Source organism: Dicentrarchus labrax, unplaced genomic scaffold (genome assembly GCF_905237075.1).
Source record: "Dicentrarchus labrax unplaced genomic scaffold, dlabrax2021, whole genome shotgun sequence".
Taxonomy (NCBI): domain Eukaryota; kingdom Metazoa; phylum Chordata; class Actinopteri; family Moronidae; genus Dicentrarchus; species Dicentrarchus labrax.
Window position 1 is genome coordinate 30,677,167 of NW_026136705.1, and position 13,843 is coordinate 30,691,009.

At 39.0% G+C, this 13,843-nt stretch overlaps 2 gene segments (V, D, J or C); both read right to left on the minus strand.

Moving 5' to 3' along the window:
• Positions 1-13,843, minus strand: part of LOC127363875 (Ig heavy chain V region 1-72-like) — a 36,918-nt gene that overhangs the window by 8,029 nt on the left and 15,046 nt on the right.
• Positions 8,692-13,541, minus strand: LOC127363879 (Ig heavy chain V region 914-like). The segment is given in 2 exon segments: positions 8,692-9,046; positions 13,447-13,541. Coding segments are annotated over 2 exon segments (366 nt in total).

Here is a 13,843-nt window from a genome sequence, read left to right on the forward strand (position 1 = left end):
GCTGAAATATGTTTTTTTTTTTTTGTTATTCATTTATGTGTTCATAATCTTTCTTTAATTAATTTATATTATTTCGTTCAGTGATTTCAGCTGATTGCTGTTCTGTCATTGGCAGTTTTGTGACTGCATGGCTTCCCATGAAATTTCACATAAGACACTTCATGACCTTGTCTCCAGTAAAACTTCTGATCACCGTCTGTCCCTCATTCCACTTTCCGACCACTCCAATCTTCAAATCTTGGCCATTTATCCATCCATTTTATTTTAACTTTTCATTTTACTCATTTTTATTTGTTGTTTGTGTGTTAAAAAACTTTGTAACTGTAAAGTGCTTTATAAATAACACTTTACTTACTTATATCTACTTTGTGTGTGTGTAACTGTATATCTTCCTTGTTAATATGATTTAGTCCTAAACTATGTTCTATTTAATTTTTTAATAATTTCATTCAATTGCTTTTAATTGTGCAATCCTGTATTTTACAATAACAATTAAATTAAACCTTGAAAGTATTACAGTTAAGATCGGTGATACTGAAGAAAGTCAATGTTTTCAGTGGTTGTAAATAGAGAAAGTAGTTTTTGTATGACTCTCCTGTTATTGTCTCTCATTGTGTCTGTCTGACACTGCTGTGTCCTCGGTCTTCATCTGTAGAGAGTTTACTGCTGGAGTCATCTCTGGTGATGGTGAATCTACCCCGGACCGAATGGGAGTAATAGGGTGTCACAAACCAGGCCATACGGTCATGACAAAAGGAGGGAGACGCACACAACAAAGCCAATTAACAAATTATTTATTAAGGAAAAGAATTAACCTAAACTAACAGTAGTATGAGAAATCAGTGGGATCAGTGGTGTAAGTGATTGCATGAGACGAGAAGTGTATGAGTGCTGTGTTGTATTAAGATGCAGCAACACAATCAAACCGTCAAACCCCAAAACCAAATGGTTGTCTCAGGGAGGAGAAAGAGCCAGTACTGAGCTCCCAAAGGATACCTCTTTTTCATCAACTCCCCTGCAGCATATAGACGATGCCTAAACCCAGAGACATAGTCAATAAGATTGGTGGGCGGATCTGACTCCTTTAACCCATCCTTTAATACAGACAGTGGACCCCTAATGGTGTGGCCGAACACTAGATCATTTGGGCTAAACCCTGTACTTTCCTGCACTACCTCCCATGCAGCTAAAGGCAGCCATGGTAGCCCCTCCTCCCAGTCCCCATTCATCTCTGTACAACATGCACGCAACAGTGTTTGGTGAAAATGCTCCAAAGCACCCTGACTTTGAAAGTTTTAACTCATGGGCCGTAAGGTGTGAAGAAAAGTTAGATCCCTGGTCACTCTGAATGACTCTGGGTATGCCAAACACAGATATAAATTGTGTCAGTGCTCTAACCACAGACCTTACAGTAATTGTGCCCAAAGGATAAGCTGCTGGATATCTAGTGCTTTGACACATAACTGTAAGCAAATACTGGCCTCCAGACAACGCACAGGGCAGTGGCCCCACACAATCAGTGATCAAGTACTCAAATGGTTGACTGATAGCTAGAATCGGCTGCAACGGAGCGGGTTTAATGACCTGATGGGGCTTACCAGTTACCTGACAAGTACAACAGTTTTTTTTTTTTTGTATTTTACTGCCTTTTTATTGATAGTGACAGCTGGAGATAGACAGGAAAGGGTGGCAGAGAGAGGGGATGACACGCAGTAAAGGGCCGCAGGTCAGATTCGATCCCCGGGCCGCTGCAGCAAGGGACTCAGCCTTGGTACCTGGGACGCCAGCTCTACCAACTGAGCGAACTGGGCGCCCCAGTACGACAGTTATTAATATGTACAGAAACATCCTTTTTTAGTTATGGACAAAAAAAAGGCGCAAAATCCTGTCATGTGTTTTCCGGATGCCTAAGTGCCCTGACCCATCATGATCAAGCCCTAACACATGACTGCGATATTTGAATACACTTGAAAAATGGGATCCCCAACAACATCCTCACCATGGGGCACCAAAACACCATCCTGTAGCAAGTAGCCACTGGCAACATTTTCCACCTCATCAGCTGACAGTATAGACCCAAACAAGTACCTTAGCATCGCTACCAACCTGTTTTACAAACCCATCTCTAACAGCAGAAAGGACTCATCAAGGACACGAGCCATGCAAGAATCTGCATTCCCACCTTGTCGCACGACCACATTCACAGAACCAGGAACGCTTGCAGCCAGTGCAGCAGGTTTTACATGAACACCTCCAGCATGCTGCTTCTTAGCCCTGAGCATCGGGCAGTCTGCCTTCCATGGGTCGGCCTCACGGCAGTAATTGCACACATTGTCCCCTTTTTCAGGTGCTCCACGGGACCCTTTACCTTAAAAGACTCCAAGTCAACCAGGCAACCTATCACCACCATCTTTTCCTACCACAGGCTCCTGCAAAGGCTTGCTAGGTCGATGTTTATGAATGAGTACATACTCATCAGCCAATGCTGCAGCCTCAGCAGCAGTTGTAACCTTACGTTCATTAATGTAGGTGGCAACTCGACTGGGCAGAGAGTTTTTAAACTGCTCTAAGAGGACCAAGTTACACAAACTCCCAAAATGATCAACATCAGAAGCCATACACCAACGATTGAAATGATTAGTCAGCTCCCTTGAAAACTGACTAACCCTTTTTTCCCACATCCTGAATCTCTGACGATATGCTTCTGGAACTCATACGCCTTCAGTACAGCAGCCTTGACTGATAAGTTAGATTATTGCTACTTAACGATGCATAGGCCTCCTGTGCTTTTCCTGACAACACACACTGCAACCACAAAACCTGTTTTGAGTCTTACCAAGTTCTTGCTTCTGCAATCCACTCAAACAGAGAGAAAAAACATCTGGATCCTGCTCATTAAATTTAGGCAAGAGATGCAAATTACTAACAACATCTGGAGACCCTGATGGCAAAGAGGAACTTTCTTTCCGTCGCAACACATCCCCAGAAAGCTTACCATCTCTGACTAGTCCCAACTTAGCAGTTTGCAATGCTATCTTTTCCTGCTCTGTTGCCGCCCACCACACAGAAAATAACAAACCAAAAAAATAAAACAAGCCCAAATGGACCATGTAGCTATACCTGACCAGGGAAACTCCACAAAAGCCAAAACATACCACACTAGAGGACCAAACAATCACTTCTGTTAGCTCCTACCTGCGTACTCATTTCAACAGCTGCTGGATGCAGGACCAAACTCCCCCTGACTGAAACAACAATCATATCAACCAAATCTTAACCAAAAATGCATCTCCCCAAACAAAGGATGTGCTCTGTGTTGTAATACTGAATGTAAATGATTTATCTGAATTCTGTTGCTCAGTATTAACTTCTAATTATATGAGCCATCTTAAAATGAGCCTGTATTCATGAACAGAATTTTGACTCTTCACATTTTCCATTTTGGTTTGAACGGTTTTACTTATACACATACTCAGCTTTGACACTGAGTTGCTGTTTGTTCATTCATGGAGATTGAAAGTCAAACACAGCAGTAGTGCATATATTAATATCTTTAAAATAATATTATTACACTGGAACCTGGACAGAGGAATTTTGGTAATGAAAAATAAAACATATGTTAATTACAGTTAGAAAGGCAGGACAAGTGATGCTGAAACAACGAGTGCTCAGAGGACGGTAAATGGAGGAAGTAATTTTTGTACGACTCTTCTGTTATTGTCTCTCACTGTGTCTCTCTGGCACAGTAATACACAGCAGAGTCTTCAGGCTGCACATTCTGTCCGTTTAGAGTCACTGTTTTGCTGGAAGAATCAATGGAGATACTGAACTTGTTCTTCAGTGAATCTTTGTAATGTGTTGTGTATCCAACAGCTGCCATTCCAATCCACTCCAGTCCTTTCCCTGCAGGCTGTCTGATCCAAGCTGTGGGAGCGCTGCCCAGAGAATAAGAGACCTGACAGGTGATGGTCAGACGTTGACCTGGCTGCACAGTCACAGAGGCTGGCTGTGTCAACTGTTCACACTTCACACCTGTTAAAAAAGAAAATGTTTTGTAACAAATGATCAAGTTATACTGCAAAAGAAGAACTGTTGACTTTGACAAATCCAGAGAGACTCACATCCAGCTGCCAACAGCAGCAGCAGAGCTACAGAGAACATGGTTTATGTTGAAACTGACGTGCTGTGAACTCCACTGACAGCCTGATGGGAAGTTTTTATAGCTGAGTAACAAGGAAGGTCACTGAGTTTGCATAGAATCAAACATATGAAACATCAATGTTGGACTAACTGGAGCCAATAGAAGAGTCTGTTGACTGTTATTATATCTGCAGAGTGAAAACATGCCTGGAAATCACCTCTGCTTTACATATGATATTTTAACTTTATTACACACTCAACTGTAACATTTTGAAAATCAGACTTCACATTTACAGTGATAGAAATTAAATAACTGTAAACTTTTCAAGTGTATTAATGATTAATGCCTAAATGTATTGTATTGGCTACATTCTACGGTGGCCAAAAAGGGCAAAGGGCCACAAACAGCAAAACGCTGCAAACACAGGAATGATGTAAAACCAAAAACACACAAACACATAAAACAAATGCAACAGAAAAATATGTTTGTGTGTTTTTGGTTTTACATCATTCCCGTGTTTGCAGCGTTTTGCCGTTTGCAGCGCTTTTGCCCTTGTCGGCCATCGTACATTTCAATATTAAAACATGTCAGTTTGTATAACTGCAACAACTATATTGATCATCATTGCTATTCTTAATGTAAACATAAATTATGGATAATGGAAAACATATTCAATAAAATCAGTATTGCAATAACAATGCTGATGTGCACGCAATGAAACAAAAGAGCAACCAGAATGTTGCTTTCTATGAGCCATGTTTACAGTGTGTTCAATGTGTTCAATTAATTACAACAGACTTTGAATATGACACCACATTCCTGATTAAATGCAATTTTCTGATGTTAAACTCAGAAAAAAACGAAATTCTTGTTCTTGGCCCCAAAAACCTTAGAGACTCACTGTCTAAAGATATAGTTACTCTAGATGGCATTAACTTGGCCTCGAGCACCACTGTCGGGAATCTTGGAGTGATCTTTGATCAGGATTTGTCATTTAACTCCCACATAAAGCAGACCTCTAGGACCGCCTTCTTTCATTTACGTAATATTACAAAAATTAGACACATACTATCACAGACAGATGCAGAAAAAATAATCCATGCATTTGTTACTTCAAGGCTGGATTACTGCAACGCTTTATTATCAGGTTGCCCCAATAAATCCATTAAAACGCTCCAATTAATTCAGAACGCTGTAGCACGAGTACTGACAGGAACTAGAAAAAGAGATCACATCTCTCCTGTACTAGCTTCTCTGCATTGGCTCCCCTGTAAAATGTAGAATAGAATTTAAAATCCTCCTCCCTCACCTATAAAGCTCTTCATGGTCAGGCCCCTTCATATCTTAAAGAGCTCATAGTACCCTATTACCCCTCTAGAACACTACATTCTCTGAATGCTGGGCTACTTGTGGTTCCTATAGTCTCTAAAAGTAGAACAGGAGCCAGAACCTTCAGTTACCAAGCTCCTCTCCTGTGGAACCAGCTTCCATTTGTGGTTTGGGAGGCAGACACCCTCACCACATTCAAGAGTAGGCTTAAGACATTCCTCTTTGATAAAGCTTATAGTTAGGGCTGGATCAGGTGAGTCCTGAACCATCCCTTAGTTATGCTGCTATAGGCCTAGACTATCGGGGATTTCCCATGGTGCACTGAGCTCCTCCCTTCCTCTCTCTTTCTGCACTCATTCATGTCCCATTAATGCATGTTACTTACTTCACTTCTTCCCCGGAGTTCTTGTGCTTTCTCGTCTTGCAGGTTCTTGTCGATCCTGGTGGAGCCTCCTGCCATGGTCCTGCTAGATTGCCATTGCCAATACTGTTGTTGCTGTGCACCTGTCTGTCTGTCTGTCTCTCGCTCTCTCTCTGCCTCTCTCTCTCTCTCTCTCTCTCTCTCTCTCTCTCTCTCTCTCTCTCTCTCTCTCACCCCAACTGGTCGAGACAGACGACCACCCACCTAGAGCCGGAGGATCTGTCTTAGGTTTCTGCCTTTTAATAGGCAGTTTTTCCTTGCCCTTGTCGCCAAGTGCTTGCTCATGGTGGTACTGTTGGGTCTCTGTAATTAATGTTTTAAAGAGTTCGGTCTAGACCTGCTCTATTTGAAAAGTGTCCTGAGATAACTTCTGTTATGAATTGGCGCTATACAAATAAAATTGAATTGAATTGAATTGAAAATTGAAAATTAAAGTATGACCACAGCGTTTTACTGCAGCATTAGTTTATGTATTTAGTCGCTCACATATTGTATTCACTGCAAACAGAAATACAGTGACTGCAAGGATCATGTAAATAGTATGTAAACTTCAGGCATTTGTTCTCATCTCACACAGACAGAAGGTAGAACTTATTCTCTTTTCTTCATCTCTGACAAACACACTATAGACTATTGATTCACTATTGACTTCACATCTCTGAAAAAACATGATTTAGATCATTTAATATTATAATGATCATTTTTAATGATAATAATGTCCATCAAGTTATTTGACCTGATGTTTATACCAATTGTATTTATTATTTATTTATATTGTTCTGCAGCATTTAGTAGTACATCCATATACTGGATATATCATTCATTATAGCATTAATGCCCAAATACATTCTCAACACCTGCTGGTCAAAATATAATGATAATATAATGGGATCATTATTAACCAATATTATTGTATAGAAAACAATATGTTAAATGTAACATTAAGAAACAGGAAGTCACATAACACAACATCAGCTGTTGTTTTCATAGTGTGTATGTGTTTGTTAGACTCTCCAGTCTGACTTTATATCTTCTGCTGCCACCTGTTGGTCTTTGTAAACAAATGTTCTGTGGAGTTTTTGTAAAGCCTCTCTGCTTCCTTTAACCACTGTGAGTCTCTGGCACAGTTATACACAGCAGAGTCCTCTGGCTTTAAGTTGGACAGTCTCAGATACACCATGCTGTTGCTATTATCTCTGGTGATTTCTATTCGTCCTTGCACACTGCTAGCATAATCTGTTCTACTTGCATCGCTGTAAACACGTCCTATCCATTCCAGTCCTTTTCCTGCAGGTTGTCTGATCCAGCTCATACTGCAGCAGCTAAATGTGAAGCCAGATCCCCTACAGGACAGACTGACAGTCTCTCCAGGCTTTTTCATTACTGAACTGGAAGGAATGGACTCCATACTCTGACCTGTACAACCTGATGAGATGAAAGGAGAGAGGAACCACAGAAGAAAGTGAGACAGTCATCTAGGAAGTTTTCTGGTATCACTGACTGACCATCAGTCCATGTTGTCTGATAAAAGATAAAACAGCAAGAAGCAGGAGAACTCACAGGGCAGAGAGAGAGAGCAACCAGCAGAAGAGTGAGTATGTTCATCATCCTGAGGCTGGAGATGTGACCTCTGATGCTCCACACAAAGTACAAGAGCAGTCAGCAGGACAGAAGTACACTGCACAGACTGAAGATTTGCATCAGGATATCATGTGGAGGGAGGGGCTCATTTACAGCCTCTCTGTTAGAGTTTCATTTCATTATATCATTTATTATTTGTTAGTTTTTTAATATAGCTGATTGTCCATCCACATAGGATACAATATCACATCCAAAAACAGGAACTTAAAAAGAGAACAATGAACAAATAAGGAAAATTATATAATACCGTTGACCTGACCTGTCAGCATATAATGTGATGAAGGATGCTGGGTATTTGTCTCATTTATTGGCTGTTTGTAGGTCTGTTCAACCGCGTAGAAAGGAAGAGAAGAAAGGAACCTCAAAGGAAGAGAAGGAGTAACTGCATTGAATTGTAATCAACTTGTAATTTCAGGTTTAATATCTCACTGATGTTCATGTTGGAGTCTGAATCCACGTTTTAAGATTTATTTTGCCAAAACTGCTGATGTGTAATTAACATCTGGAACCTTTTTTCAACCTCAGTTTGAATTATTGTTACACTGAGGCTTCTCAAAGCCTTGAATCAATATTAAACATCACCATAACATCAACATCACATTTTTTAATATATTTTTTTATAGTGAAATTCTAGGGTTTGTACAAAACTCAAACAGCATTTAAACAACCTGACCACGAGCCAAAGACATCATTAAATTACAATTCTGACTTTTATTTCTTTTAAATGACCCAGAAGATTTGTTCAAATAAAATTTGACTCAAATGAGTTACATATTGGCTCCACTTTCTTTGGTTTTTAATTCAGAATTCCCTAAATCATTAAAAATTGTAAGATTAATTGATTTACTGATTGGTTTCCTTTTATTTACTTAGTGTACGCTATTGCTGCCTGCTGCTCTGTAAGCCCCACCACCACCTCAGCATCCACCTGCATCCACCAAGCAGAACCTTAAAGCTGGGGCTTTAAGGTTTTTGCTCATCACTCCCCAATATCTCATTGAGAGTCCAAAATCTAACTGTGCTATACTGCTGTAATAACCATTTCAAACATGAGTTATCATACTGAAATGTATATTAATGCGATAAGATCACATTCATTATATTATTAAATTAATTATAATAATTTCATTTTTATTGGAATAATTGTGGTAAAGATGAGTACTGTAGGATTTTGTACAGCTGCTCAACCAACTCCAGTCACTGTGGCTCTCGAGCACAATAATAAACAGCAGAATCTTCAGTCTTCAGACTGTTCATCTGCAGATACACCTGCTGTCTGCTGTTGTCTCTGGAGATGGTACACCGGCCTTGAACTGACTGAGAGTAGTATTTGCTACTGCCACTGCCACTGTCGATATAAGCAATCCACTCCAGTCCTTTTCCAGGAGCCTGTCTGACCCAGTGCATCTCGTAGCTGCTGAATGTGAATCCAGAGGCTGTACAGGTCAATCTGTGAGATTCTCCAGGCCTTTTAACCACTGGTTCAGATTCTGTCAGAGTCTGACCATCAACACCTGTTAAACCAAGAAAGATATTCATGTTATGTGTTACATTGGCAGCACAAATGGAAATATGTCAAATCAACATCAGTGAAGATGTTCACCTGCCCAGCAGATAGTTAACAGCAGCAGTCCTGTCCTATAGTCCATCATGTTAAACTGTGTGTCCACTGTTCTCTGTCATCCTCTCTGCAGTCAGATAAGTAGAGGTGGAAGACATCTGAGTTTTGCATTGACTCCTCCTCACAGTGTGGAACTGGATTTGACTTGGATCTCAGTTGATGTTTGGTGAAACTGCAGAATGAATGTTTACTGTACATTAGTCATTCCTCCAAGAGTCCCTCTTGCATGTTTCAGTATAATTTGTGCAACAGGTTGAGAAACACATTATTTAAGTTGGTTGACCCTTATTAAAGACCACATTATAGACCACAGTCTGCATCATGTGAAGACCTCGACAATAGTTTATCAGTTTTACCATACACCTAAAGTGAGTAATTTTAATTACATTTTAATATAAAGAAATATCAAAAAACACACGAACAAATGTTGTTCATTATGTTACAATGCTGAATTTCTCACAAGAAAATGCCTTCCAAGTGTTCATAAGTCATACCATTTTCAAGATTTCTGTGGAACGAAAACCTGAGTAGCAATAATAGTGAAGAATACATTTGAGAATATTAATTGAACATTAAACAGGAATAACATCCAGTACATGGATGCCATGAATACCCATATTTTTCAGTCAATATGAAGAAATTCCATAATTTATATTTCTGAGACAGACAGACAAAACATGTTTTGTAAAATTCCTCCACTGTATGTTTGATTTTATTATTCTATATTATAATGAACCATCTTTTATTTCTTTACCTTTTTCAATTCTTATCATGTCTGTTTCTCTCTTCACTGTAACAGTGAACTGGTGTTGAAATCATTAGTGGTCTGAGGGCTCCTCCTCTGGTGGCTTCATGTTACAAGTGTTCAGGCACTGAGGGGTTTTTGTTCAGGTCTACTGATGGTTTGTGTTATTGTGTCTCTCTGGCACAGTAATACACAGCAGAGTCTTCAGGCTGCACATTCTGTCCGTTTAGAGTCACTGTGTTACTGGAAGAGTCTAAGTCAATACTGAACTTGTTCTTCAGTGAATCTTTGTAATATGAAGCTGAAGTATGTTTCATTCCAATCCACTCCAGTCCTTTCCCTGCAGGCTGTCTGATCCAAGCTGTGAAGTAGCCCAGGGAATAAGAGACTTGACAGGTGATGGTCAGACGTTGACCTGGCTGCACAGTCACAGAGGCTGGCTGTGTCAACTGTTCACACTTTACACCTGTTAAAAAAGAAAATGTTTTGTAACAAATGATCAAGTTATACTGCAAAAGAAGAACTGTTGACTTTGACAAATCCAGAGAGACTCACATCCAGCTGCCAACAGCAGCAGCAGAGTTACAGAGAACATGGTTTATGTTGAAACTAACGTGCTGTGAACTCCACTGACAGCCTGATGGGAAGTTTTTATAGCTGAGTAACAAGGAAGGTCACTGAGTTTGCATAGAATCAAACATATGAAGCATCAATGTTGGTCTAACTGGAGCCAATAGAAGAGTCTGTTGACTGTTATTATATCTGCAGAGTGAAAACATGCCTGGAAATCACCTCTGCTTTACATATGGTATTTTAATTTCATTTAACATTTTGAAAATGTCTCTTTGCTTTTACTGTAAACTATTACTGTCTAAATCTAAACAAGTCAATATTGAAACATTTTGTAATTTTTTGTACACTTGCAAACAATGATAAGGATCTTTATTAACCCTTGTGTGGTGTTCGGGTCTGTGGGACCCGTTTTCATTTTTTATTAAAAGAAAAATGATACAATTAATTAATTTTTCAAACTGAGACTCACTGACTTTGGCTCATTTTCTGTGAAGAACATATATCAGAATACATATTTAATGACCACACACCATACACCCCCCCTACACATTTCTATTACATATAAGATGTCCGGGTCCACTGGACCCGGGGCTAATAGAAGTGTGGAAATTGATGTTCTGTGTACCACACGCACCCACCCACACACCCACACACCCACACACCCACCCACACACCCACACACACCCACACACACACACAGCAGGCCTAGACAGGAGGAGGACAGAGTGTAGGTACACAGAACATCAGAGGGTCAAATGTGCGAGAAAATGAGAGCAGACAGTGTTGACAAACAATGTTGCAATGTGACCTAACAAAGGTAAAGGGCAAATATTAACCATATATATTGTTTATACTGCTTGTAATTGGGATAAGGTAAACATCTGTTCAGTATTTTAACATAAAAGTGTTTGATTGTGAGGCATTAAAAGCCACAAAATGCAACGGGTCCATCAGACCCACAAACACTGGCTGAGTAACAACAATATGAACATTACACAAGGGTTAATGCTAATTTTAACATTAATAATGATGCAGAACTTATACATTAATGTAAGAACGATGATGTGCACCCATGGAAACAAAAAGAACAATCACCAATAATGTTGTTTTCTATACGACATGTTTATCATGTTTTCTGTTTCCCTGAGATCATTTATTTACTGTCAGCACCCCCTACCAGGGTTGGGGGGTTACTTTAAAAATGTAATCCAATATAATTACTGATTACCTGTAAAAATGTAGCCAGTAACCTAGCCCAATTATCACAATATTAAAGTAATGTAACTTGACTACTTGACTTGACTAACTTTGGATTACCTTACCAACTATACAAATAAAGACAAGAGAAAAACAATCAAAATCACAATCAACAAAACCAATAAGAAGTATTGATGCAAGTGTATTCTACAAGACAACAAAACAACGTGACTTTTGAAAAGAAGATGGAAACCCCCAAGCCTGCATCCTACATTACAGTCATGATAAACTTAAAAGCCTAAGCACAGCCTTTTTGTAACTGCAGCATTTATTTATTCATATATTTGCTCACTTTCTGTACTTGCTGACTGTATTTGCTGCAAACAGAAATAGCAGGAGCCAGGATCATGTAAATAGTCTGATGCTGGTGGTTTTCAGGTTTGCATAAAATACTTGGAAAGCCTCGAGGGGAATACAGCTGCTCAGGAACTGAAACCTGTGTGACAAAATGCAAAAAACTAAATTATTTAGCTTCGATGAAAACTAAGGTAGTTCATAAGTAACATGTTGAAGGCTAATTATTAACACATTTACCTTCATCTGTGTGTGGTTGTGTCAGAAATAAGTCCTCATCAAATTTTCGTGTTCTGGGTTTACTATTATTGTTTAATATATTATTGTTATTATTGTATTTATTTTGTATTTATTTATTAGTGACCAGGAAAAGCTAAATAACTACATAATATATTCATGTTTTATTGTATCAAATTATTTCTAATGAAATATAACTTTAAATCCATTCAGACATAAGTGGTAATAAAATATGTGTGTGTTGTATCATTTGAATTACTGGACCTGAGGACATTAATCCTGTGAGACAGTGCAGGGTCTATCAGCCCACTGAGGATGAGAAAAGAGTTTTTGCTTAAAAATCCCAGAAAATGTTTGTTACTGCAGGATTAGTTGTTCATCCATCTTCAATCAGTCTCACAAGCACAAGAACACACAGCAGCTCCTTCAGGCTTCCTGCTGTTCATCTTCAGGTCTTTACCAGATCTGAGTGTCTCCTTTTAGTATCAGAGGAGAGAGAAAGTTGCCCTCTTGTGATTTTAAGAAACTCAACATTATTTTCACTCTCATATTCTGACTCACTTTATGTTCCACGTGATTTACTGACATTATTGAGTCTTGATTTGCTGTTGTTGTCCGTAATATCAACAAGTGATGTATTGCGTATTTTGGATGCGTTTAATATTCAGTAATTAAATATAAGTAACACTTTTCTGGACTTTGTATAATGCAGGGACAATTGTCAATTCATATAATAAAAATATATATGTAATGTAAAACACTGAATATAAAAAATATCAACATATAATATTAATACAAAAGTACTTCAAGATGAGTACTATAGGATTTTGTGTAGCTGCTCAACCAACTCTAGTCACTGTCAGTCTCGAGCACAATAATAAACAGCAGAATCTTCAGTCTTCAGACTTTTCATCTGCAGATACACCTGCTGTCTGCTGTTGTCTCTGGAGATGGTAAACCGGCCTTGAACTGACTGAGAGTAGCGTTTCTGTCATTATCATATTCAACCCAGGCAAGGAGGAGCCTGTCTGACCCAGTTCGAGATTCTCCAGGCCTTTTAACCACTGGTTCAGATTCTGTCAGAGTCTGACCATCAACACCTGTCAAACAAAGAAAGATGTATGTTATGTGTTACACTGGTAGTAAAAATGAAAATATGTCAAATCAAGATCAGTGAAGATGTTCACCTGCCCAGCAGATAGTTAACAGCAGCAGTCCTGTCCTATAGTCCATCATGTTAAACTGTGTGTCCACTGTTCTCTGTCATCCTCTCTGCAGTCAGATAAGTAGAGGTGGAAGACATCTGAGTTTTGCATTGACTCCTCCTCACAGGAAGGAGAGAACTAGACTGGACTGGTGATATTTTTATTTTTATTTGTCGAACTCAGAGGAGATTTAACAAAAAATCAATACTTTGAGTTTCTCCTTTTTACTTTATTTTATACGGTGGCCGTGAAACGTGCAAAAAATGCAAAAGGCCCTGTATACGGCCAGTGTTTGCCATGTCCGTTTGGGGCTACTGTAGAAAAATGGCAAATACAATACAAATAAATTAAGGTAGATAATATTTATAAATATGAATTA